The 20,423-nt window shown below is 60.5% G+C and overlaps 1 protein-coding gene across 5 annotated transcripts in view; it reads left to right on the top strand.

Moving 5' to 3' along the window:
- The window catches only part of TPM2 (tropomyosin 2), a 30,965-nt gene extending 10,918 nt beyond the window's left edge, over positions 1-20,047 (top strand). The window contains exons 1-8 of one of the 5 annotated variants that reach the window (XM_045021414.1): positions 373-765; positions 8,155-8,288; positions 11,900-12,017; positions 12,607-12,677; positions 13,135-13,210; positions 14,369-14,431; positions 15,510-15,579; positions 18,211-19,713. In XM_045021414.1, coding sequence (XP_044877349.1) covers positions 634-765; positions 8,155-8,288; positions 11,900-12,017; positions 12,607-12,677; positions 13,135-13,210; positions 14,369-14,431; positions 15,510-15,579; positions 18,211-18,290 — 744 coding nt within the window. In that variant the 5' untranslated portion in view covers positions 373-633 and the 3' untranslated portion in view covers positions 18,291-19,713. Of the gene's footprint in view, positions 1-372; positions 766-8,154; positions 8,289-11,899; positions 12,018-12,606; positions 12,678-13,134; positions 13,211-14,368; positions 14,432-15,509; positions 15,580-16,145; positions 16,676-18,210; positions 19,714-19,744 lie in introns of those variants that run through there. The other 4 variants (XM_045021413.1, XM_045021410.1, XM_045021409.1 and 1 more) reach the window with 4 other exon arrangements.
- Positions 20,048-20,423: the final 376 nt, after the last annotated feature.

The raw sequence follows: 20,423 nt of genomic DNA, 5'->3' as shown, positions 1-20,423 counted from the left end.
CATGCCCGTGGCTACAGCAGTGGCAAATGCAAAAAGGGGCATCTCTGCTCAGCCCCACCTGAAAGAGACAGAGCAAACCCCTACAGGCGAGCCCCTGCTGGGGCCCTCCTCTCTGGGCTCTGCAGGCCAGGCAGCTCCTGGGACACACAGGCACCAGAGCACCGCTGCAATGCTCCCTGGGCGTGGGGAGGGTGAGGCTGGTTCCCTGGGGGAGGGAGGGGAGCCCGTAGCTGCAGTGGGAAAAGCAGCTTGGATGCCTGGTGCTGCCTCTTTAAGAGGAGGGAAGTGTGCAGCGCTGACACTCAGTTTCCTGAGGAGGAGATGCAGGAGAGGGGGAGGAGGAGCAGGAAAGGGGATGAAGGCGGGGAGGGGAGAGTTCGCATCCTGAGCTCTTCCTGCTGGCTTGGGAGTGGCAGTCCCACAAAGGGCTGAAGCGGAGCTGTCACCGGCAGAGCCAGTGACTGGCGAGCTGGGGCTGGAGCACAGAGCTGGCTAGGGACAGCCAGCAGGACCCAGTGGGTTGGAACCAGGCTGCATTGGAGCTCGCCACAGACCCTGCCCCAGGCAAGTCCTGCTCAGGTCCCCAAGCAGCACCCTCAGGCCTCGTTCCTTGGGCGCGCCCCGGGGTGGAAGATGGCTGGGAGCACCTCCATTGATGCGGTGAAGAAGAAGATCCAGAGCCTGCAGCAGGTGGCGGACGAGGCAGAGGAGCGCGCGGAGCATCTGCAGAGGGAGGTGGATGCTGAGAGACAGGCCAGGGAGCGGGTAAGGCGGTCCAGGGCTTGAAGGTCCCAGCCAGCTCCTCCCAATGCCCTTCCTGCTTCACTCCCCAGGGGCCTGGGTGCCAGCCTGGGTTTGACGTCCCCTCTGCTTCCTGTGGATGTCAGGGCCTGGCAGGCCCAGTCAGCCCCACCCCAAGCTGGGCTCACCTTGCACCCTCCTGGCCTGATGCTGGACTCCCCGTCCAAGGAGCTTCTCCTTGTACTCACACCCCATCTGGCCCCATCCCAGCCTCCCACCACTGGGGGTCTGGGATGCACCCAGTGAGGGGCCAGGGTGTAGGCTGCTGGGGAAGGCGGGGCGCAGACTGGGTCAGGGATGCAGCCGGGGAAAGGTTGGGATTGGGGGGAGGGGTCTGGTGCTGTGGTTCAGGCCTGGGAGTTACACAAAGGTGGGGGGAGGGGGATTTTCCCCATGGTAACGGGCCAGAGCAGGCTGGTCCCAGGTGTGTGGTGTAGTAGGTGGGTATCTGGTGCCTGTCCCTATGGTGATGCCAGGGCAGGACAACAGCCGAGAACGACCCAAGCACCAGACTCGTGGCACTCTGGAAAGCCCAGCCCCATCCATGTGCCCCCTGACCTGGCTGTGGCTGTCTGTGGGTTCAGCAGGCCCTGTGTGGCTCAGTTTCTCTGTCCACCTACCGGCTGCGCCTGCATCTCGGAAGGACAGTGGCCAGACCCAGCTGGGAAAGTGCCCCCCCAGCAGGGATGAAGCCCTTCTTGCACCCTGGGTGCTTCTGGGGTCCCCATCACCGTGGCGTCAGTTTCAGGCCTACCGCTGGTTGCCCCAACTGACCATCTTGGCGGACTGGGTGCCCATTCCGGCAGCTTTGACTCATCGCCTGGGCCTTGCAGCCACGTGTGCACCTCCGTCAGTTGCAGAGCCCCAAGTCCAGAAGTGGCCGTGCTCTGGGTCTGGCTGGAGGTGCAGTGGGTTCTCTGTGGGGAGGGAGCATTTCCTGCTCCAGGCTGAAGCTGCAGCCTCTGCTGTCCTGGCCCGCAGGAAGCAAAGCTGTGTCCCCATCTATCCCTCCCTCCCTCTGGGCTCACTGTGGCTTCCCCTTGCCCTGGGGCAGAGGAGGTGAGGGGAAGAGCCAGAGGCATTGCTGGCGGGAGTGGGAGATGGATGATTGGCAATGATGTAGGGAGGGTGCAGGAGCAGTGGTACAGCTGAAGGGAGCTGCCTTCTCCCATGCTGTGCAGCATCTGTGCCACCCTGATTAACCCAAGCTGACCCGACTGGGTCTCGGTGTCGACTGCCTCCCCCGAGACGGGCTCCCAGGGTTCAGGACAGCCCAAGGGACAGTCCCACTGTGCTCTCTGGTGGAGTCACAGCGAGTCACTCGAGCAGGGATTCGAGAGGCCCTGTGAGCTGGCTCTGTGGGGTGGGGACAGGCAGCGGGCAGTGCTGGGCTGCCTAAGGGGGGAAAGGGGCAGGCAGCTCTGAAAGCCTGTTGGGTCTGGCCTGGGAAGCTGACTCAGGGCTGGGTCAGGTACCTGACCCAGCCCTGAGTCGGGTGGGAGTTGACCAGCTCCAGCAGCACATGATCCCATCCAGGGCCCTGTGCTCGACCCAGATCAGTTAGGCCTCGTCCCTGGGAATGGCGTTAGGCTTGGTTGCCAGCTCTATCCCTTCACAGCAATGGGCAGATCAGCTGCCCCTGTGGGTTCTCCCAGCAGCCTTCGACTCCACCGCCCCCTCGGTGCTGCAGACTCAGCTGTAGGGACGAGCCCTGGGGGAAGGGGTAGCTTGCGACTGGTTCTGCTCAGAAAGACCTCCCCCCCCCCCAAGGATCCAAAAGCAGCTGGCCTAGGCCCAGTGATCCCAGAGGCCCCCTCTCTGCCATGGGCCACCTGTGTTCAGCAGGAAAATTCACGCTGCCTGTCCCCAGGGTGGGACTTGCAGGAGGGGAGTCGTCCTTGCCTCTGGGATTCTCACCACTGTAAATACGTCTGGCCAAGCCTGGTCGCTTCCAGAGCAGGCTGTGAGACACAGGTGTCCAGGCCTCCGCTGGCCGGAGGCCCCGGGAGCGCTCTCCCTAGCCCCGCCCTGTAAGGGTAGTAGCTGAGTGCTGCAGAGCGTGTGCGGAAAAGGTGCTCCATTTGTAATGCACACCTGGATGCCAGAGCGACAGGTGCCTCAAATACTTTCCATGGTATCCCCACTGCTGGGGAGAGGAGGGCTGCCTGCCAGGAGAGGGGTTAGACTCAGACAGTCAGGGATGCGGGGACCCAAAGAGGCTATTATGAGCATCCAGTTTCACCCCCTTCCTAGCACAGGCCAGAGAACGTCAGCCAGCGATTGCCACCTCCAGCCCGTCCCTTCCAGTGAGCGGGTCTGGGAGAGAGCACCCACCGAGCCCTTACTGTTAAAAACCGCAGCTTAGTTCTAGTCTGAATGTGTCTCATTTCAGCTTCCAGCCGCTGGCTCTCCCTCTGCCTTTGTCTGCCAGGTGAAGGAGCCCTGTGCTACCAGACAGCCCTGCCCCGTCTAGGTAGCTGTAGACCATGATCAAGTCACCTCTTGACTTTCTCTTCGATTTGAGCTTCCTCAGTCTCTCGCTGTCGGGCTAGCTTTCCTGACCTCGCATCATCCTTGCAGCTTGTTCTGAACCCTTCCAGTTTGTCAGCAAAGTGTGACCCCCGAAACTGGCCATGGTCTCGCTAAGGCCATCTCCCCACTCCCTTTGCTAGCCCTCGCTTATACATCCAGGGATTGCCGTAGCCTTTTTTGCCACAGCATCACATGGGGAGCTCGTATTCCCAGAGGAAGTCTGGCTAATCAGGAGTCTGGCCTGCTTCAGGCCCTACCGCAGAGGCCTTCTTCGGGAAAGCTGCTCTGCCATAAGTAGCACGAGGAAGAGAGGAGAAAGCCCTATAGGTGGGTATCTCGGGCAGAGAGAGCCCAATAGGTGGGTTATGGGTATCTCGGGCAGGGGGTCCCATCAGGGAACTTCACATGCAGGACTGGGCCTTGCTGATCCAATCTGACTCTAGGAGGAGTTCAGCCTGGGCAGGGGAGGGCATTCCCTGGCTGGGTGCGGCTGGGCTACAGGCTGTTTGCCTGGGGCGGCACTCGCAGGCCCAAGCGGTACCTGAGGCTGGGTGGAGCAGACTGTGCCAGGAGCTTTCTGGGCAGGGCGCCCTGCAGGGAGCTTTCCTATTGTTCCCACAGCCCCAGTCCCGCTCACTCTTTGGTGCTCATTGGCTGCAGGGGAAGCCGGGCCACCCTGCCCAGTAACCTGATCTCCACGAGAGAGCCTGGCTGGTCACTCCAGCGCTGGGCCTGGCTGAGGTCCAGGAACCAGCGGAAACTCTCCATAGAGCAGTTGCGCTGCGTGGCTTCCTGCCCTGACTCCAGGAGGGATGGGACCTGAGACCTCAGTGTGGAAGGGCCAGGTCCTGGCTTGCATGTCCCAAGGGTTGAACCTGGCCAGGTGGTGGGGGGGCCGGGGGTTGTCTCCTCTGATCTCCCTACTAGTGTGTGCTAAGCCCTGCCCCATTCCCGGCTTCCTCTGCTCTAGTGACCAGGCTGCAGGGAAACCCTGGCCTGCTGGGGAGTGAGCATGGCCGGAGGGGAAGGGGGCCCCAGCCGGGAGAAGGGGGCTCTGCCCACCCCCCGTGTCCCTATAACCAACATAGGCCAAGGACATTATTGCAGGCCCTGTGGGGTCAGGTAGCTTTCTGCAGCCTGGCTAACGCCTTCTGCTGGTGCTGGGGGGACCCCACTGGAATCCCATCACTGCTGTGCCTTGTGCCTGGCAGGGACGGTTCCTTGGGAGCTCTCCCAGCCCTTGTGGCATGATGTGGAGCCAGTGAACCCAGCCCGCACCCCGGCATGGCAGCACAGTGCTCCACGGGGAGAGGGTTGGGGGAGGAGAGCAGCCCAATGTGTGCTTCCTGGGGCCTTCTGCCCAAAGGCCCTTTGAAAGCCAAGCACAGCCCCTTTCCCTGCGCCTTGGTGTCTGGCCTGGGAGGAGATGGCACTGCGGAATTACAGCCAGTGAAGGGCAGGTCTGGGTCTGGCTGTAACAGGGGAGGGGGCAAGGGTCCTGGAGGGTTTGTCCGTCCCTGAGGGCCGGGCTGCTGGAACACTTTGCATCGTGTGGGTGCTGAGAGCCATTGGATCAAACTGTAGTCCTGTACAGATGGCAACCACTTCAAGCCGGGGGGGCAGCCCTCCCAGCACCCCTGCCTGGGGGAGGGGGGTTTCCTGCGGGTGTGGGAGGCCAGGGAAGGGGACGTAGGGCAGGGTCATGATGGCATGAGGGGGTGTCCCTAACTCTGCAGGCTCACCCCTGTTCTGTGTGATCTGCTTTCTGGGGCCTGGTGCACAGATCCCAGCCTCCTGGGCAGCAGGGCACTCAGTAGCCAGACAATGCTGGGGTGAGGGTGCCTGGCTGTGCCCTGCCGGGTGCTGAGTAGGCTCTCAGCACTGAGCCACGCTCTGCTCTCCCCCCGCACCCCGCAGAGAGTTCAGCCCTTGGGGGCTGCTGCACCCGCTGGAGGCATTTCCGGGTGAGAGCAGGAGCAATGCGAGAATTACCAATGGAAAGGCAAGCTGGTCAGATGCTGTGGGGAGGGGAGGGGAGGGTGGTGTGGGGCTGGGGGAGCTGACATGGGGCCGGTGGGGGTCTGTCTCCCAGTCCACAGCTCCGGCTCCCGCTGCATGAAAGCGCCAGCACTCCCCACACCCCCTGCCAAGAGCTCTCTCTGGTGTCTCTTCCTCTCCCCCCCGCCCCCGCCTCTGCTCTCATCCCTCTCCCCGCCCCCCCTTTCCCCAGTGTCCTCTGCCCTGGCTCGCCGACCCCCCTTCCCTTCGCCCCAGGGAACCCAGCCCTGTGGGGAAGGGGTGGTGCTTGGAGCCTGGGAACACACTGGTTTCTGGCACTTGGGGCTCCTTGGCTGCGGGCCAGCCCCATGGAGGCGCTTTGCCGGATTCCTCCCTGGGGACTGTAAATCAGGGAGGGCTCAGGCCTGGCCCAGTCTGTCCCCTCGGGCTGAGGAGGGGCCGGGAGAAGATGCCAGCCAGAGCGGCTCTCTTTCCTTGTAACAGAGTCCAGACACTCGCCGGTCAGCGGTGGCAGAGAGTGACTGGGGCCTCAGGGGTATCCACAGGCCCCCCAGCCTGGCCAGTGCTGCCTCGGCCCTGCCTGGCTGGGTAGGGAGCCGGGGCGGGGGAGGGGACCCCGCGTGGACAGCCTCGCTGGCTTCGGTAAACAGGAAATCCACAAGTTGTTCCAATCTCCTTTTTGGGAGCGAATCTGTGCTGGGCATTCCTGCTCCTTTACTCACCGCTCTGCAAACCCAGATGCTGCCCCGCGCCACCCTCGCCGGTAGGGTGACCAGACAGCAAATGTGAAAAATCAGGATGGGGGTGGGGGGTAATAGGAGCCTATATAAGAAAAAGACCCAAAAATCAGGACTGTCCCTATAAAATTGGGACATCTGGTCATCCTACTCGCCGGGGTCAGCCAGGACTGACCGGGCTGGCTCTGGCTCGGAGGGGAGTGTGCGGGGCTCCTGGGCTGTGTCCGCACTGCAGCGGGGAGCCGGCCTCCGAGCCCGGGGCAGCCCGCGCTGGCAGGGCCTGAGGTAGTGCACTAAAAGGAGCAGTGTGGACAGCCCCCGATCTCAGAGCCCGCTCGTGCCCTGCTCGCACAAGTCTGTCTGCCCAGGCCGGCATGCTCGCTCGCCAGAGTGACTGGGCTTTGGCTTGGGAAGGGGGTATGTGTCTATCTGTCCATCCTGCCGTCTGTCTATCTGTTCTTAGAACTGGGCTGGACTCTGGGAGCACAGGCGCTGACTCCGTGGGTGCTCTGGGGCTGGAGCACCCATGGGAAAAAAAATACTGGGTGCTCAGCACCCACCGGCCACAGCTGTTCAGTGCCGCCAGTGCCAGTCAGCAGTTTGGCAGCACCCCCAATGAGCTAATCAGGAGTGCCGCCAACCAGCTGTTTGATGGCTGGGGAAGAGGCTTTGGGGAGGGCGGGGAGCAGCAGGTGGGTGGGGGCCTTGGGGTGGTGCAAGGTGGGAAGAGACGAAGCGAGGGCAGGACCTCGGGAGGCGGGCTTGAGTGGGGCAGGAAGAGGCAGCGTGAGGGTGAGGCCTTGGGGGAAGGGACAGAATGGGGGCAGAGCCTTGGGTCGGAGTGGGGATGGAGACCCCCCCCCCGAGAGACCTCCCCCGGAAAACTAGAAGTCAGCGCCTATGTCTGGGAGAACAGTGCAGGGTCCGCTGGGGGTGGTTCCTTGGGGCTGAGCTAGATTCAGAGGAGAGGTGCAGGATTCACTGGGGTCAGGCGCTGGCTAGACTGTGTGGTCCAAAACCCAGATGAGATGTGAGGAATTCAGAATAGGATGGAGAGTAAGATGGAGAATTTTGAATGGCTTTGTATAAATAGATGGTCCGGCCTCCCCGCACACCCTGTCTCAGAAAGGATATTGCAGAATTAGAGGGGTTCAGAGAAGGGTGCTGAGAATGATCAGGGGTCTGGGAAAGCTCCTGTGAGGAGAGAGTGAACCGATCAAGATTGTTGGCTTAGAGAGACAAATAAGAGGGGGACATGACAAAAGCATCTAAAACAATCAGTCATCTAGAGCAGGAGTTCTCAAACTGGGGGCGTCACCCCTCAGGGGCTCGCAAAGTTATTATGTGGGGGTCACAAGCTGTCAGCATCCACCAAATCCCGCTTTGCTTCCAGCATTTATAATAGTGTTAAATATAAAAAAAGTGATTTTAATTTATAAGGGGGGTCAGACTCAGAGGCCTGCTGTGTGAAAGGGGGCACCAGTCGAAACGTTTGAGAACCGCTGGTCTAAAGAATGTAGATTTGGAACGTCTGCTGTCCTAGAACCCCAGGACAGTGAAAGAAATTTAAAGATGGCAAATTAAAAAGTAACAGAAGGAAATGCTTTGTCACACAGTTCATAATTATCCTGTGGAACTCACTGCCACAAGACATTTGAGCCAAAATTTAGCCCAGTTCAAAGAAGGATTGGATCCTTATATAGATAAGACCATTCAGGGCTATCCTAGTTACTGCTAGCATAAATTCTGGCAAGGATATTCAACCTCATGCTTCAGGGGCTTGAGCCAATCTCGAAGTATTCTAGACCAGGACGAGACTTCGTGTGGGGGCAGATTATTCCACCTCTCTCTACTATGGGCATCTTGCGTGAACTTTCGAAGCATCTGATGCTGGCCACTGTCAGAGGCCGGCTGGTGTGCAGGACGGACCCCTGGCTGATCCAGGCAGCAATTCCTCTGGCCTTTGCACTGGGTCCCAGTGCTGAGTGGCTCATGCACGTTCAGTGGCTCTCAGCCCTTTTCCAGCTGTGGGGTGGGATTGACTCTGGTGCTGCTTCTCCCTCAGGCTGAGTCTGATGTGGCCTCCTTGAACCGCCGTATCCAGCTGGTGGAAGAGGAGTTGGACCGAGCCCAGGAGCGCCTGGCCACTGCGCTGCAGAAGCTGGAGGAGGCCGAGAAAGCGGCTGATGAGAGCGAGAGGTGTGTGCTTGGTGGGAAGGAAGGAGTGCGGAGGGGAATGGAGCCTGGCAGCTGAGGGCGGGTTGGCCTGCATGTGGCCTCTTGCCCCCATGGGGTTGGGCTCCTCTTCCAGGGCCCTGTGGGATTGCTCCAAGCCCCCATCCCATGGAACTGGGGTCCCCCGGTGTCACAGGCAGCAACGGGCAGCTGGGCCCCATGTCAGGGAGAGATGGGGGCAGGAGCGGTGGAAGCCCCCTAAAGGTGGAGGGCCCACAGGCACTTTTCCCCCGGAGGCCCTGCCCTTCCACTGCCCCTTCCCCTGAGGCCACGCTCCCCACTGGCTCCTCTCCACTCCTTTCGACCCCCTCCTGACTCTCACCCTTCGGGGCAGTGCATAGCCATGGCCCCCATGCCGTTTCGGCACCCCTGGATGGGGGCAGTTTGGGGCAGGAGATAAGATCGCAGCCTGCCCGAGGCCAGCTGTGCTCTAGGTTGCCATGAGCGGTGAGTTGGACTGTTGAAGGTGCCAGTTACTGCTGTCAAACAGGGGCACCTCAGGCCCCTTCTCTCTTGCTCAGCTGGGTCACGCGGCCCCTGGAGCAGGTTCAGCTTGTGCCAGCACTGAGATTTCATGGGGCTTTTCAAAAGCTAGAGTCTAGCTCTCCAGACTTCAAGTGTCACACAGACAGCGACTGAGACAGGAGCTCTGGGAGCTGTGAACGGCCCCGCTCCCCGGGGACCATGCCAAGGTGTTGACTCTAAAGCCTAATGGTAACACTTTTGCAATGTCCTAATTAACTAGTCAGTTGCTAATCGTTTGGCCTTCAGGAGTGGGCAGAAGGGAGGTAATGGGGAGACATGCAGGTAGTGAAAGGGAGCGGATGGCAAACATGGCTGGGGAAGGGAGATGCAGAGGACAGAAATAGCTCCCAGAAATGGTCCTGAGGGGGAGCGTGTTCCTGCTGGGTGATGCTGGTTGTGGCTGTAAGGCGCTGAGCAGATAACAAAGAGAGTTTCCCCCGCACTCAATGTGACTTCCTAGTGACCCCTGAGTGGGCTCCGCCATTCGTGGCAGAATGTCGAGAGTTCAGAATATTTACCCAGCCTTTGGGCCATAATTAAAAGGGGACTTAGGCCTTCCCCATGGGGTAAGTGACAGTCCTGCTGCAGGTGATACTCGTTGTCTCAGGCAGGGCTCATCAGCCCTGAAACTCTTTCTTTCCCCACGCTGATCACTGAGGTCTCTGGGCACCTTCCAGCTGTGGCTAACATCTGTCACACGTGCCTGTCCTCTCCCCAGGTGAGGACCCACGTGTGCAGTGGAGTGGTTGATTTTGGTAGGGCTATTAGGTTTTTTGAACACGTCCACACTGCCCCGGGTCTGTGTCAGCAAAGGATAGCTGGAGAAGCATGCTGGCCCTGGGACTGGAAGGTGGGGAGTTTGTGATGGTACTAGGCCTCTGAGGGAGTTTGTTCCAGTCTCAGCTGACCCTGGAAAGCTCTGTCTCGCGCCCAGATGCGCTGTACCCTCCAGGGGGAGAGTCCCGTTGTGCTGAGGAGCGGAACTGGTGACCAGGGCTTCGTCCTGGAGCTTTAGGACCTTTTAGATGTGCTGGGCCCAGGCCATTGAGCATCTTGGAAATAAGGACCAAGCCGTGACTCACTATTCTATGGGAAACCAGCATGGAAAGCAGGGAACGGGTCAGATGTGCGAATGCAGCACTAGTGTAGCGCAGGGCAGTCTCCTGGAAAGCCCAGTAGTCTGCCCTGTCCTCCAGAAGCCACCGGTCAACCCTGAAGACCTCTCCAGCTTCCCGTTCCAGGGTAAAATAATCAGTGCTCCAGCATGCGCCGTGATCATGGATGCACTGGATTCTGGGTTCAGGCTAGTGCACAACACAGAGACCGCTCTAGTGGCACTGAGAGACGGCCTTGGGCCATGGACGCAGGTAAGGTCTCCATGCTCATGCTGCTGCACCGCAGTGAACCGCAGGTACTAACTCACCTACCTGACAGAGCAGCCGATGGCACAGCACTCCAGTGGGTGAGCGTTCCTCTCCAGCAGAACTTGGGGAGTGATGATGGGTAGTGCTGAAGGGTCTCATCTATGGGGTCCCGCAGGGATCCATGCAACACCTGCTTCTCCTCAATGTCTACATGACTCCACTGGGAGACAGAGGGAGACACCAGGGCTCAGTTGCCAACAACACTCAACTATCTATCTCGTTCACTACCGATGCAGCCACCACCACGACTAAGATGTCACTCGCAGTACGTCCCAGAGATCGGCTCTTGGATGGAGGGCAGTTGGCTTGCAGCTGGAGACCCTAGACAAAGTGACGCTGTTGGAAAGACTTTGTCCCCACCTTCCATTTGCCAGAGTAGTTCAAAGCCTTGGGGTCCAGTTTAACTCCTCGTTAAGCTGGGGGACCAGGGAGTATCTGTCTAAAAATGTCTTATTTCACCTCAGGCTCACTAGGAATCTCTGCCCCTTCCTCCTGGCTGAGGGCCTGGGCCCAACGACCCTTGTGTTTGTCACTCGAGGCTGGGTCACTAGCTCCCTTGGCTGCCTGCCCTCTCCATGATCCAGGCAACTGTCTGCATTGCCCACAGCCACGAGCTGCTGAACCTGGTCGACAGACCTGGGCTGGCGGGGCCCGCGCTGCCTGCTAACACTAGCTGGTCGACGTGGCTCGAGCTGGAGCTCAGGCTCTGAAGCCTAGGGCAGGGCTGGGCTTCGAGCCCACGCTACAGCCCGAGCTGCAAAGTGCAGCAGGGGCCCCGTGAGCCCAGGTGTGTCGACCCAGCTCAGAGGCTTGCAGCCAAGGACTGGAAGCCCCTGCTCCTGTCCCTCCACGGGCTCCCTGCCTGTTTGGGTGATTTGATCCTTTGCTGTAGGCTTTTGCGTACTATGTGGGGGCTATTTGGGCAGACGGGGTGTCAGGCCTGTGAGTATCACTGGTGCGGTGTGGGAGAGGAGGGCGTAAGTGTGTCCTGAAGATGGTCAGACTGAATTTCCCTGATCTCCACTGGGAGGTTTTTCCGTAGCTGGCTCCCCTTGATGGAGAATGCTCTTTACCCAGCTCCCCCAGGTGTTTGGCTGGGCTTCATCATCTGCATTGTCCCAGAGGGGCCCATGCCCACTAGCGTCTTCGCTCTTGCTGCTGCCTCTGCAGGAGGCGCTCAGATGCTGTGGTGGTGGATGGCAGGACAGATACCTGACACAAAGGGTGCAGAACTAGCGTTGAGTGTGAGCTAGGATGGGGCTGAAGGGAGCTGCTAGCTCAACGCCAGGAGCATCTGACTCCACGTGGCAGTGATCTGAGAGAGGGTGAGGGATGTGGCAGGGTGGGCACTGGGATAACAGTGTGAGGCTAATTCCTGACACTGGAAGATGATCTAGAACATGGGGATGGTTTAATTCACTGGGAGGGGAAGGGTGCTCAGGGCTGCAAAAGGAGAGGGAGCAGGTGTGGGGCGCTCCGGCATGGGGCAGAGCCAGGGTGCTCTGGCGTGGGGCAGAGCTGGGGAGCTCTAGCTTGCTGCGAGGCAAGTTGGGTGCTCTAGATCATGGCTGCATTTCGGGGCAGTCTAGATCGCAGCCGTAACACTGTGGTTTGGTTTTTCTTCAGAGGCATGAAAGTCATTGAGAACCGGGCCATGAAGGATGAGGAGAAAATGGAGCTCCAGGAGATGCAGCTGAAAGAGGCCAAGCACATAGCAGAGGAGGCCGACCGCAAATATGAGGAGGTGAGAACCAGCCCTTCCCAACGACCATCATCCCCGGGGCTCCTGCTGACACCACCAGGAGCATCCACGGCTCCGACTGGCTCACCAAGGATGGGCTCGTGCACTGGAGCACTGCCATGGAGTGGGGCACATCCCTCAGGGGGCTGGCAGCTCCTAGCAACACCCCCCTTCGTAGGAGAGGTCCCCGGAGAATGGAGCATGAGATAGTGGGTCCTGCTTCTGAGGCCCCTGCCCTTCCCCCACCCTCTGCTCTCTTGCCTCTGGGGGGCAACCCCTCTCCCACCTGCTGCCACTGTCTCTGGAGGGCACCTCCTCCGCCTGACACCCTGGGGGTGCCCCCCCCAGGCTCTCTGCCTCCTGCCACATTGGGCAGCACCCCACATGCCATGTCCTCTGCCTCCCAGCACCACTACACGTGGGGGCCACCATCCACCTCCCTGCTAATCCTCTGCCTGCTGCCCGCCCCCCCAAGGCCTCTATCCACGACCACTGCTGTGGTGGGGGCGCTGCTGCCGAGCTGTGTCCCCGCAGCTGCCACCCTTCGGGGCCTGCGCCAGGCTGACAGTCTCTCCTCTGCCGGGCCTGCCAGGTTGCCCGTAAGCTGGTGATCATTGAGGGGGAGCTGGAGCGCTCGGAGGAAAGGGCGGAGGTTGCAGAAAGGTGAGTGCTGTCTGTACCCCCCGGGCAGCTGGGCAGGGCACTGGGACGGGGTTACTCAGGCCCCTATGTCCTTCCCCCCCCCCCAATGAGCTGAGCTGGGATCCAGCCCTTGGGGAGCTGAGCCACGTAGGGCACTCAGTGGGCAGCCAGAGTCCGTGGCTGGGGCGAGTCCCTTCCCTTGGTTCTCCAGCAGGAGGCGTCACTGACCCTGTCAGAGGCACAGAATCCAGGTGCAGGTTCCCATGGAGCTGACGGAGCAGGTGGCCTGACCCTAGGTGTCCCTGGCTCTCTGTCTCTGATCAGGCTGAATGGCAGCCGGCTCCTGCCCCTTCGCTGTCCCCACCGGGCCCGACCAGGTGGGTGGGGGTGCAAGGAGTGGGAATGGTTGATCTTGTTCTCTGCTCGGTTTCCCATGGCTGAATGGTCCCCCTGGGATGCTCCCTCTCACTCCCCCCAGCCGAGTGAGACAGCTGGAAGAGGAGCTGCGCACCATGGACCAGACCCTCAAATCCCTGATGGCCTCAGAGGAAGAGGTACTGGGGCAGGGGACTGGGGAAACTCGCAGCTTCCTCTCTGTCCCTCTCCGCCTCTCTGCCCCTCTGGACGTGCTGTCTCCTTTCCATCAATCCTCTGAGCCCTCTCCTTCTTCCCTCGCCATCCTGGGCGGCTTTGGGTCTGGTCCTGCTCTGGGGCTGAGACAGATGGGGCTCGATGCACTGAGGGGCTGGGGTTGGAGGCGAGCTGGGTGGCCCTTGGTGCTGGCTGCTGCCTGGTTCGCCCCACACCTCTCCCTGGCTGCCTGCGTCGCAGGGCCGCTCCTTGTGCCACAGAGGCCCCAGAGTAGCCCTGCAGGCGTGAGGCAGGCCCTGGTGGGGAGTGAGACCTCTCCTGCTCTCGGTCTACCTCTGTCTCTCGGTACCGCAAGAGTCTCTGTCCCGGTTACTTTCCGCTGTGCTGCTGGCAGTAGGAGCTCTCGTGGTCCCGCGCGGGGCCCAGCTGGGGCTGAGCTGGCAGAGGCAAGTTGGGCTGGCTGGTCCTGTCACTCTGGCATCTCTGCTCCAGACTTTGGGCCCTTCTTAGATCCAGTTACCTGCCGAGCCTGCTCAGGCTGGTGATTCTCTCTACCCCTTGGCTGCCTGGGCACCGTCTGGGTGTCTGAGCCTGCCTCTCGCATCCCAGCCATTCAGCCGGACGCTCCCAGGAGCTGTGTGACTACCGCCGGGGTAGGGGAGCGGGGATGGTGGCTTGCCTGAGGTCAAGGGCCATGGGCCAGGCTGGCTGTTGCTTCCTCTCCATCTGAATTGCTGTTTCTCTCTCCTGAGCTTTTTCTCTCTCTCCTTCCTTCATTCCTCCCCCCGCTCCCCCCTTCTCTCCTCCGCGCGCCCTGGCCTGCTGGGAATAGTAAATGCGGGGACCTAGAGGAAGAGCTGAAAATTGTCACCAACAACTTGAAGTCCCTGGAGGCCCAGGCCGATAAGGTAGGAACCAGAGGAGAGCAGCACCGGGGGAGCCCCCAGGGGAGCAGGGCCTGAGACGTGAGCGGAGCCGAGTGCTGCTCTCCCGGGAGATGCCCTGCATCTGGCCAATGGTGGGGCAGGTCGGGGTGGGCCCGCCAGCCTGTCGCTGTGAGAGAGGGACCCCGCGGGTGCCGCAGGGACTGTGCAGTGACTCGGGCCTGTCTTTCTTCACAGTACTCCACCAAGGAAGATAAGTACGAGGAGGAGATCAAGCTGCTAACAGACAAACTGAAGGAGGTGAGAGACGCCCAGAATCAGAGACCCTGACAGGAGGGCAGAGACCTTGTATAATCGCCCCGTCCCCCCAGGGCGCACGGGTTTGCTGCCACCCTTCAGAGTGGGCCTGGCTGTGGGCTGTGCTGACTGTGGGGCATAGGCACCAACTCTGTGGGTGCTCTGGGACTAGAGCACCCACAGGGGGGAAATGGTGGGCCCGGAACACCAAGCGGCAGCCCCCCATCAGCTCCCCCCCCCCAGCGCCTCCCTCCCATTGGCGGGCCCCATGGTTCAGCGCCTCCCCCTCCCTCCCCACACCTCCTCCCGCTGTGAACAGCTGTTTCACTGCATGCAGGAGGCTGGGGGCGGGGGGGAGAGAAGCGAGGATGGAGGGAGCTCGGGGAGTGGGCGGAACTGGGCAGGAAGAGGCGGGGGGTGGAGCAGGGGTGGGACAGAGGCGGAGCAGGGACAGAAACACTGAGTCTACTGCCCGCTCCTCTGAATGGCTAAAACCACCCTCCGCCTGGACAGGATCCCCGGCCTGTGCAGATCCCTGGCCAGCTTCCCCTGACACCCTGCCCCAAAACATGAGCCATCCCCACCGCCCTTCCCTGCCCAGCTCTTTGTTTCTGAGGCACGTAAGGGGCCAAACTCAGCCTGTGAGGGCCCCGGGGTGCTTGGTGGGGGCAGACACAGTCATTCCTGGAGCAGAGCTGAAATTAGCAGCACAAAGGCAGATTCTGCTTTGGCCTCACACATGGCTCTGAATGCTGCTGCTCCTCCAGCCATGGCCTGGCCCCATGTTGTGGGGCTGGAGTCACTGCAGAGCAGCTGACAGGTCGGCTGGATCTGCTGCAACTTCAGATACAACCAAGCAGGCAGCCAAGCCCTGCAGAAGTGCTGGGGGAGTGAGTCCAGCAGGAGGTTTGGCTGCTCGCCATGTCCCAGCTCCAGAAAGGGGCCCCTCCATGGGGCCAAGCGGGGTAGCCTCTGGCCCTCCTTTGCCCGTGGAGAGTCCTGGCCTAGGAGATGCTACCTCCTGGCCAGTTCTCCATCAGACGGTCGGTACCATAGCTAACGCTCCATTTCCTGACCCTAGGCTGAGACCCGAGCGGAGTTTGCTGAGCGATCCGTGGCCAAGCTGGAGAAAACCATTGACGACTTAGAAGGTAAAGAGCCCCTGCCTGCCCTTTGCCCCCCTCCACACAGAGCACAGCCAGCCTAGGAGGCCCAGGACGTGCCTCGGGGTCTGCCCAGCCAAAACCTCTGGCCATGGCACTGTGGCTGAGCACTGGGATGCGGAGAGGAGGGAGGGACAGAGAGCCCGGGTGGGTATCACAGAACGAGCTGCCCCCCAGTCTGAAGGGAGGGGAGGCAGGATCACCGTGCGATGGGCGTGGGCCAGGAAGGGTCCCAGAACGGGGGCTGGCCAGGAGCACAATAGGCAGGGAGGGGATGAAGAGTGGCCAGGGAGCTCAGGCCGGGCCAAGAGAGTCCCTTGGTGAGAAGGGGCCAAGCAAGGCCCTGGAGCAACGAGGTAAGGGCAGGGGTGGGAGGAACCAGCCTGGCCTATCAGAGGCCCATGCACTCGTGTGAGCCTTACCCGGCACCCTCCCATGGCAGCAAGGTTTCTCTCTTTCTCTCTCACATTCACTCTCTCTCTTTCTCCCTCCCCCTCACTGCCCTGCTCCGCTCTCTGCCACGGGCCGCCCCCTGCACTCCCTCCTGCCTGCAGACGAAGTGTATGCTCAGAAGATGAAGTATAAGGCAATCAGCGAGGAGCTGGACAATGCACTTAATGACATCACCTCCCTCTGAGCCCCCCGAGCGGTCCCAGCACCATGGCACTCCACTCCCACTGTCTGCTCGCCCCCTCCCACCCTGCCTGCTTGTCATCTCCGTCGCCATGGCTGCCCCTGCCTGCCTGTCCGTCTATCCCTTGGTCTCTGCTCCTCACTGCCTGTGTGTCTGTCCATCCCTTCTTTGTCCCCACAAGCTCCAGTGCTGCTGGGTGGCTGTGGTTTGCTCAGTGAAAGCTGCAGGAGAGGAGAGTCCCTGAGCAGTGACCAGCCCATAACCCAGAGTGGGGAGCATCCCTGGTCCAGGATCAGCCCGTTTGCAATGTGCCATGCATAGGCCTTGCCCAGGGGCTGCGTGTGGCCAGCTTGCCTGATCTGCCGAGCTGCAGCGAAGTGTCCAGTTAGACAGTGGGGTGAGCCTTCAGGGGCTGACCCCTCGCCTGGGGGTGGGGTCTGAGGATGGAAGGTGCATGGTCCCATCTCACCCCACATGCTGGGTCTCTGTCTGCTGGCCTCAGCTGATCCTTGCTCCGTGGGCACGGGCCGGGGGATGGCTGCAGATTTGGATTTCTCTCTTTCCTTAAGAGCAGTTGGTGCAGAAGGTAAAGTAGAGAAAAACTCCTGTTGCAGCCCAGGAGAAGAGGCCAGGGCTCCCCATGCTACTGGCCGTCTGGCTCCCTTCTGCCTCGCCTGCTCCATGGGGCATGCTTTGTGTCAAAGGGCTGCCGAGTTCTAACAAGCCTGAGGACAATGGCAGCTGTGGGTCCAGGACTCCAAGGCCTCGGGGGAGGAGACGGAGGGACATGCCCTGGTGCAAAGGGAAGCTTTACTTATGTTGGGTCCCAAGAGGCAGGTGCATTTAGCCCAGCTGCTGGGAACAAGAAGGGAGCAGCTAGTGCTGGGATTGGGAGGGGCAGCGTGGGCTTCACGTCCGCTGACCAAATCTGCCTGGGCTCTGCTCCCCATTGACACCCCCCTGGAGAGGATTCCCCGCAGCTGGAAGCAGCCCCTCCAAAGCTGAGGGCAGCAGGAGAGGGGAGGGTCACTCTCATGGCGTGGAAGGAAAAGGTGGGAGGCTTGGCAGCCCTTACTGCGTCCCCCTGTCCCTGTGCTGCATTCTTCCTGTCCTTCGCATGTTACTCTTGAGTTCACATTTCATGACTTACTTTCTTTTCTGTCCTTCTGGGTCAATGCGCTGGTCTCAATAAAACATTTTCTCTCCTTGGTTTCTCCTTTGTTTTCTTCATGCTGCTTTGGTTTTTCACCTTCACTCTCATTTTCATGCCTGTACATGGCCCTTTCTGGGGGGGTTTTCCCGCCAGGTGTGCTCCACAGCGCAGACATCCACAGGTGCTTGGACCCTGCAGGGAAGGGCCTGGCATAAGAACCCGGACAGACCCTTGAGCTCAGCCATGCCTGCCAGGGCGACCTTCCCCCTTTGTGCATCGGGGAGGGAGAGGGACACACGCATTTGAGAGGAAAGTTCACCTGGTCCTTGGGCTCCTTTCGGGCTCCGGGTCCCAGCCTGAGCTGAGCTAGATCCAACCCTGTCTCTCTTTCGTTGCCTGGACTTGCCCCAGCGCACACACCATTTCACAGCCCTGGCCTGGCTTCCTGGCTTGTGTTTAGCTGAGTGGGGCAGCACTTTCCTTCCTGGAGCGGTGATTGGCTTTCCCCTTCAAAGAGCATGATGTTTCCGGGTCAGAACTCACCCCAGTTTGTGATACAAATCTCCCCATCTCCTGGGACCATGTCCTCTTTCCTTCTCGAATGCCTCCATGCTGCTCCATCCCGTAGCCAGGCCTGAGCCTGCTCCCTTCTGCCTGTAGCCGTGAGGTCATTTCTCCTTCCTGCACGGGGCCGACAGGCTGCGGGACGTGCGCCCCCCGGGCTCAGCGTACACCGAGAGCCTCTCTGTGCTCACCTGACTTGCTCTTTGCACTAACTCTCTCCTTTCTCTCTCTCTCTCCCTCTGCTGCCGCTGACGTCTGTTTTCTATAGCGCGCTCCCAGCAGGAGGCGGAGAAAAACCGTATTCTCACTAACGAACTGCGGGTCATCCTTAACGAACTTAACAACTGAGCCAGCCTCAGCCCATGCTTATGTCACGTAGCCTGTGTCTCTTGGGGTGTTCCAGCCCCATCGCTCGCCCCCTGTGTTGCCCAGGACATTCCCTGCAGCCCCGAGCCCTGGTAACAGGTCCCACCAGGCCTGGGGAGTCCCTGCCCTCTCCCTGCTGCTGGGTACTTGGCACATGGACCCCCACCCCCTGGCCTTGCAGTTCAGAGTGACCAGCCTGCTCTGAACGGCTGGAGCCTCCTGAGCTGGTTGATTTGCTCAGGGGCAGAGCCTGCTGCCATCACAACCCAGCGATCGGGAGCCTGCTGTAATACCCAGAGCCCCACCTTCCCCATGGGGGCACTGCCGAGCCGGTGCCAGCTGCCCAGGCTGGGGAGGGAGTGCCCATGTGATGGGCTGAGCCACATGAACCCTCCCTAGAGCGTAGAGCTCCCCAAGCCGGGGAAGGGGACAGTCAGCCTCCCACCGGCTCTACCAGGACCTTCCTAAACCACCCAAGTGCTGCAGGCAAAAGGCTGTCTGGATACTGCTCTCACAGGTCCAGCTTCTCCAGCTCCAGGAACTGTAAGGAACAGGGCAGGAGCCCAGCTACTCTGGCCCCAGCCTCTCCCAGCAGGGTGCGCTGGGCAGCAGCCGCAGGTGACCTCATGGAAACGCCTGTCCCAGCAAGGGCTCTGGTAGGCAGCAGGACAGACGCACTAGAAGGGGGAGCTCCCAGCTACTCCACTCCCAGACCCAGTGTCTCCCAGCTGAGGGTGTCGTGGCGAGTCTCATTCCAGCAGAAATGGTGTAGGGGACAGCGCAGAAGCGCTGGCTGTGAGCAGGTTTCCCGTAGCATGTGCTGTACACGAGGGCTAGAACTGGCTCCTGCAGTTTCGTTAGTGCTGGTCTCTCTTCCCTCTGTGCTGTCCTCTCTCCTCCTGAGCTGCTGCCCTGCTCCTGCTCTCCAGGGATCACTGCGCCCAGCTGAGTCTCGAAGCAGCTGGTCAGTACTATGCACCTTTCATCATGAGTGGCTGGGCAGGACTCGCTGGGGATGGACCTGGCTCTGCTGGAAGCACATGGCTGCGGAAATGGGGCTGTGCCATCTGACAGCCCCATGTGCAGTAGCAACCTGCAGGGAGCACAGGTAGAAGCAGTGGGTGTGAAGTTAGGCTGCAAGGATCTGACTGGTCCAGGCGCCCTACCTGCCTCTGAGCTATTGCTGCTCTGTGAGGTCGGGCCGTGTCCCTGGTAGGGCCTCGGCGTGGAGCTGGGGTACGTTATGGTGCTGTGTGGAAATGCTGTTCCCCAGCGACACCGAAATGTCCATGTGTGTCTGGGTGTGTGGGTGTGTGGGGGTGTGTCTTGGCTCGGTCTGTCCCTCCCTGTGCACGGGCGGGTCTGTCTCCGTGCCTGTGTGATCTGTGTCCGTCTGTCTGGCTGGATGTGTGGCTGGATGTCCCTTGTGTTTACAGAGAATCTGGCCAGTGCCAAAGAGGAGAACGTTGGCATTCACCAAGTTCTAGACCAGACCCTGCTGGAGCTGAACAACCTCTGAGCGGCTTGAAGAGCCCCACTCTATCCGCCTGCCCCTGCACCTCAACCCCATTGGCACCCTCTGGAGGTCACCAAGTGAACTGCGTCATGGCCAAAGCCACACATCCATGAGAAGGGACACCCTGCGGCCCATACCCTGGCCCTGGGGCGTCTTGTCTGTGCACAGCCAGGTCGGCTCTGTCCTGTCTTCATGTCCAAATATTAAAGCAAGTTTAACAAGATGGACAGATGTCTGGTCCTTAGCCAAGGGGCATCAGGGTGGGGAGGAGCTGCCCCCAGCTCATTTCAGTGGGGCTCTTGGCCTGACTGGGTTGTCAGATGTTGCCATAGTATAGGAGCCAGCCCCCTCCGGTCTCTTGCTGAGGGGAGGGGGGGACTTGCCCACATCAGGGCGTTCCCGTCTTTGGGGTTTGATCTCTTGCGTCAATTTGTCATTGCTGCCTGTCCGTGCTCTAGGGCAGGCACCTCCATAGCACGGAGCCATCTCGCTCCATCTCCCAAAGGCAGGGAGTTTTCCCTTCTCGCTCTGAAGAGACATCACGTAGGATTCCTGGTCGTTTGAGGAAATAAATGTATCTTGTTCCGTCACATCTGGGA

The sequence above is a fragment of the Mauremys mutica genome, chromosome 6 (assembly GCF_020497125.1).
Source record: "Mauremys mutica isolate MM-2020 ecotype Southern chromosome 6, ASM2049712v1, whole genome shotgun sequence".
In the NCBI taxonomy this organism is placed as follows: Eukaryota; Metazoa; Chordata; order Testudines; family Geoemydidae; genus Mauremys; species Mauremys mutica.
This window is presented reverse-complemented; position numbering and strand designations above follow the sequence as displayed.